Source organism: Tigriopus californicus, chromosome 11, assembly GCF_007210705.1.
Source record: "Tigriopus californicus strain San Diego chromosome 11, Tcal_SD_v2.1, whole genome shotgun sequence".
Taxonomy (NCBI): Eukaryota; Metazoa; Arthropoda; class Copepoda; order Harpacticoida; family Harpacticidae; genus Tigriopus; species Tigriopus californicus.
The window spans coordinates 6,957,731-6,963,794 of NC_081450.1; the positions used below are offsets into that span (position 1 = coordinate 6,957,731).

Sequence of the window (6,064 nt, forward strand, 5' to 3'; positions counted from 1 at the left end):
TTTTGCATGAGTTGCGAATATTTGCCAAGCCGCTCGGCTCGAGCCTCTCCATCACTTGCAGGGAAATTTGTGCAAAAACCCTGGGACCCAACATCGAGAGCGGAAGAGTCGAGAAGGTACGTGTAATTGTGTATATACATACAACCGTGAGAGAGCACTCTTCGGTCGTCGATGGAACGCTTTTTTGCTCTGCTTTAAAACTTGAACCTTTAACCATGGCCTTAGAGTATCTAGAGCCTTGTTGCATCACTTGTCACCCAATCCTTACCCTCAACCTTCTCAACTTAGTCTACTTCTTGTTGGTCACCATCATCATTGTCATCATCATCATCATCATCATCATCATCCTTTGCACGCGAGTTCAAACAGCAGCATCTTGATGGTGTAGCGTGGTCCAACACCAACGATATTATCATCACCAACATTCAGCTCACCTTCAACCAATTCCCTGAAGTCGTCGACTCAGACTTCGACGTCCCCATCCTCGTCTCCATCCTCGTCCTCGTCGTCCTCGTCCTCGTCGTCGTCCTCTTGCTCCTCGATCCTCCTCCTGCTCCTGCTTTTCCTCCCCCGCTGTCCGTGTATGTTTCATGGCGGCAAAATTGAACGCAAAGAAGCGACGGAAACTTTTTTGATGACCCTGTCGGCCTCAGTTGGCCACCTCTGCCGGAACAAAACCGTAGTCTGCAGTTCTGGTGGTGATGGTGTTGGTAGTAGTAGTAGTAGTCGCAATAGTAGAGCTGTACAAGTACATACGTACGGGGAGTAGGAAGCCAAAAAGAGGACGAGGAAATAGAAGAGGGCGACGAGAAGACGCCGGGATGATGTTGGAACAAGGGAACTTTGAGGTTGGAACTGGTGTTCTCGTGGAGGAGGGAGACTTCACATTTTAACTTTGGACACTCACACATGAGGAGCTGGCAAGTGGTGGTGTGGTCCAGTTATCTTTTCATTCTTCTCCCTGGGCTACGTTGAACACTTTCGCTCCCACGGCATCGGGGATGGGAAACAAAAGTGAAAGTCTCCACATTTAAGTGTGCTGAATGACATCGACACATTCATTCCTACGAATTTGCCTGGTAAGGCCAATCCATCAATTTAGTATTAGCAGCCTCTGAATCCCATGCCACTTTTGTCCCCGACACCGCTCCCCCCTCTTATCAGTCTTATCAGACAGATATTTGCATACCCGTCTCTCTTTGTTTTTGGCCTTCTCTCCCTTGTTCCCTTGGTCCCTCAACGAGGCCAAAGAAGAACAATAATGCGAGTGTCTGGGTACAATTCCTCGCTTGGGTTCCGCCCATTAGCGCCAGTCAATCCTCTCTTTGCCTCATTATCATGACATTTGGATATCTGATATGCCCTCGACGTTCCACTTGTAACGCACCTAATTGAGGGCGGTGTTCCAAAGTCCAATATTACAATTGTCGGAATAAATGGCATGAATGTCATTGCGAAAAAAGTGGCCAATATTTGTGACTTCCGACTGTTTCAGCTCTCGTCAGTTCATGCCCAGCCATCGTGAAACGAAGACGAGCGGCCCGATAGTCATCCTCTTTGCCTCTTGATAGTGCTCGTTGGCGTGTCCAATGTTTATCCCGGCCAATTCCAACGGAATTGAAGATGCCAAAGATGGCACAGTTTTGAAGCCTCTCGACTTCTCCAAATCGGATAACTCTGCCAAAGACGGACAATCTCACAAGTCCTCCTTAGGGCCCGAAGACATTGTCACTTCGACTCTATCATTTTTGAGATCCACATTGACCTCTGGACTGACCTCCAACGACTCGCACTCCCGAGGTAAAGCCAACAACTTTGAGGAATTCACCAAGACTATGGAGAACTCGGCCATCCTCGAGCGGATGACTTGGGAGAAATCCCTCATCCCACCCATGGATAACCTACCCAGTATGGAACGCGAATCGATTGGGGATAGCCGATCAGAGACCAGCTCCCCGCCCCCTTACCCGCCCATGCATCCGCAAGATTTACCGGACTTCAACGGCAACGGTGGATTGGCAGCGCTTCAGCCGAGTCTCCTCGCCATGCAACGCAATCTGGTCAATCCCAACTTCCTTCGCCATTTCCAAGCTGCAACCTCAGCCAGGAGTGGATCTCTGAATCTGGGAGCCTTTCCAGGCTTTCAGGGAATGAATTTGGACGCAAATTGCTACAGCAACGCCAAGGACCGTGTCAAAGACGAAGCTGATGAAGGCGTTTCCCCTCCATCTTCGCCGTTGTCCAAGGAAAACACCGGTAAGTAATAATTTGTAAGAGGTTTGGTCGCTCTTTGATCCTATTTCAGAAATTTGCCTCGTTGGCCGAGTTTAGATGTAGTAATTGAGACATTTGAGCATTCGCAAAAATGCTAGGCTAATGACTTTCTGAGCGAGCGAACGAGATTGATGATGGGTGCTCAGAGCCCCAGGTAGGGAGGGCATGTACTTTAAATAGTTAGGACGAAAGCCATTTGAGCGCTCCCCATCCGACGACAAATCTTCAAGGGTGCAAGATTTATCGTACATCAAAGACTCCGTGAAGCCGGAAAAAGTCTTCAAACAGAATGTTGCTGGCGAAATTTGGACATGTTCAATTTTCCCCCACGATGATACATCCAACTTTGGATTCGCCATCTATGATGGCTTGGTCTTAGAATGAAGCGACCTATAACCAACTGTAGTAATAATGTCGAGTGGTCGTGTTGATCCTTTGGTTTTTTGAGTTTCTTACTGATGAGTTCAGTTCCTTCCACTCATCGAGGTCGCAGAGGATACGGAGGAAGTGAGCGAGTAATATTGGGTGCAAATGTCATATTCCAAGATTAATGGTACGAGTTTATGAAATTAATCTTCAAGTGAAGGTGTCGTCGTCCTTCATGTGACGACATCTCGCGTTGTGTTCGTGTTCCTTAGTAGGACATCAAGCCATGCTGTTTCTCAATAGATGGCATCAAGTGAAGCGATGCAAATCACAGAGTTCAAAATTTTGACCATCCCTTTGATGATTCAATCGGGTCCTCGAGGCAAGGGAACCAATGGCACAGCAGACAGACAGGCCAGTAGTAGTAGTAGTGAGTAATCGGGTGTATTCGAGATTGAAAAGCCCTCTGGCAATTTGGGTCCTTCTTCATCCTTCCTCTCTTTTTTCGACTTCTTTCACTCAATCTTGAGACAAAAGGGGTTCCATGTGAAGAATAAATACGGATAGAAAAAGAGAACCAGAGAGAGCAAGCAGATCCACACTGCTTACGTAGAGATGGGCACAACGAGTACGTATGCTGACGGGAAAAAAATCAATTCTGTCTCCTCAAGCAAATTGGATTCCTAGAGTTTAAAATTGAGAGCTGGGATTTCGAGTAAATCATTAATGATTTTGCCATGTACTTGGAAGAATCAAGCTCGATCCACTTTTCTTACCTCCGACCTCGATGGCGAAGAAGTTTGATTGATTATGGCCGAAATCATAATCAGTAAAGCCGCTAATACAATGCTCTCTATGTAAGAAACATATGGGATTCCACAATCCATGTAGTAGACTTGGCAAGCAGAAAGAGCGAGAGAGACAAAAAGAAAAATATCCTCGAGTGAACAAATCCCCTGGTCTTTCTTCCCTGTGTCCAACCAGTTAACCTGAGAATTCGAGACTGTTCAACCAGCCGGGAAGACGAAATCCGGGAATGTTTGCTTTTCGGATTAAATTGTTCGCCTAAAGATGGTCAAGCGGACTTTTCTTGTCCCGGGGTTCTTCCAATCTCTCTCTCAACCCCCCCCCCCCTCTTGTCAACGCAAGTTTTCATTCAATTCGTGTGCTGTGCATATTGTACTAGTCGAATAGTCCAACAAATGCTCCTTCCTATATTCAATACAGATATGCACTCGTACCTACTACTCAGTTCATCTTGTCGGTCGGGGTGACATTTCGCCAAGAATATTCGATATTTACTCTGCGGTCTACAAGTTTGAAGTTTCACACCATCTGTTGCGGCAATTCGCGGTAGCTTTGTATGTCTCGTCTTACTGTTTTATCCGTTTTGGGACGAATAGCAGCCATTTGCACAAAGCCATGAATTATTCAAAGGCTGGAAAAGATGGAAAGGAGTGTATGTAGTCGAGTTGTTCCCGTTGTTACAGTTCAATATGCTTTCAAAATTATTGTAAGCTATATATGAACGAATCTGAAGCCTATCTTTGTGAATGATCAAAGCCAATCATTGCTTGACATGACGTGTTTTTCATTGTGTCGTTTTTTGAGAACGAGTGCAATGATCGTCCCTTGGCCAATTGAAACCATGGTACTTTTTTCAAAGTACCCGAATCTCACATGTTCATGATCCATCGGTTTGCATGTGATCATTCTATTAGGACTTGGTAGTTCGGAAGAAAGCTTGGGTCACATTCAAAAAACACATAAAGGCACCGTGAGAGGGTCCTATGTCCATTTGTACGGTGGAGTGTTCCTGATTCATTGACACGGATTGATTTTGTGTATCCTTGCAGCTGTGTGTGCTCAGGGAGACTGGCTCGTGTTTCGATTGTGTATGCAATGATTAGGGGACATTAATAGTACCATTTCATTCTTCGATTATGCAGTCATTTGTTTTCGTAATGGTCCACTCTTCATTTTGAACACACTTGATGAAAGCTAGCACGCTAACGAACCAACGGAATTGGAACATTTTCAATCATCGGCATGGGTTTGATCTTTTGACAGAGCCACGAATGTCATGTGCTCTATGGAAAGGCATATGAAATCCTATGTATGTCTCTTGCGCAACGTTAGATTCGACTATTCAAATGACCGTCCATGTGCCCAGTGTGTCCCCCAAAATTGTGTCTACTACTCTGCACCAATTGCACGCCCTGACGGTCTGAAAGCGGTCTCGAGCTTTCCCCTATGCATATTGAACCCTCCTCCAATCTCTATCTTGATCGGGGGCTTTCAGTTTGAACTCCAAATTTCATTGGTCTTCTTGAATTTCCATTTACATATCTGGCGGCGTTTGATGTGCTCTTGGCCGTCCGTTCCCTTTTCCAAGCCCCCTCCTCTTTCTCATCTCTTCTCCTTTTGGAGAGGGACGGGAGACATCTTTGGGTAGACTCTGTTCCACAAGCGAGTAGACTAAACCCGTTCGAATGCAAAGTGGAACGAACCAGAAAAACGTCTCTCTTTCTTTCTTTCCTTCTTTCTTTTCTCTTCCTTTCTTTTCTTCTTGTTCTCGCTCTCAGCTCAGATCTGTTCCAATTCAAAACAGACGATCGGCTTGGGTCTTGCCGCCAAAAAAACCGGAGCCTCGCTCTTTCTGTTTTGGAACTTCTCTATCTTGTGTGCTGGGTCTTGGAGTCTCCGATGGAAATGGGAGGAAAAGAGGAAATTTGATAAAGTTATCTTTCCACGTCCTTTTAAATGATGATGATAATGCACGCACGGCCTTAGCACAAAAGCTAGTCCATCCGTCCACCCTTCGTTCTCTGGCTCTTTGGTTCTCTGAGACTCGACTACCGTCTACGAGATCCACTCTGGGACCACAGAACTCTCTTTCCAAGCAATTTCTTCCTTCGTAGAGGCCAATTTATTCTCCCAAGGGCTTCTGGCTAGCCACAATCGTCGACCTACGTACAGAACAACTGAACTAGCATGTATGTAGTACGTAGCTCATTGTGTAAAGAGTCATTTACGTCCCCCTTGGTCGGAACAAGAAAAGAACCAGAGAGAAAAAAGAACAGCGGACCCAAGTTTCAGCCTTCTTATGTGACTGAAGGTCCGTTGGACTGTCGACCTCTTCACATCTTGCTTGACCCGCGGTTTCAGCACCACCACTACCACGAAGAAATGGCACTCATCTGTAAGGACTACGGCTCAGAATTGCTAAAATAAGTGCTTACATTCATCACACACACTTCGAGCGTCCCTCCAATTTGGTCACTTTTTCTCCCACCGAGTTCCTTTTTTGGTTATTGGTATCACTCGAAAATGGCACTTTTCGATTTAGGTCTGCATTATTTGCCACTTGCCACGTCTAACGACCCCTAATTATTGACAAAAAAACCGTTATGTGAAAGCACAC

The 6,064-nt window shown here is 45.8% G+C and overlaps 1 protein-coding gene across 3 annotated transcripts in view; it reads left to right on the plus strand.

Annotated features, from left to right (window-relative positions):
• Positions 1-719: 719 nt before the first annotated feature.
• The window catches only part of LOC131890724 (POU domain, class 2, transcription factor 1-like), a 19,804-nt gene continuing 14,459 nt past the window's right edge, over positions 720-6,064 (plus strand). For 2 of the 3 annotated variants that reach the window (XM_059240132.1, XM_059240134.1), the window contains exons 1-2: positions 720-1,079; positions 1,496-2,256. In XM_059240132.1, coding sequence (XP_059096115.1) covers positions 1,590-2,256 — 667 coding nt within the window. In that variant the 5' untranslated portion in view covers positions 720-1,079; positions 1,496-1,589. Of the gene's footprint in view, positions 1,080-1,377; positions 2,257-6,064 lie in introns of those variants that run through there. The other variant, XM_059240133.1, reaches the window with a different exon arrangement.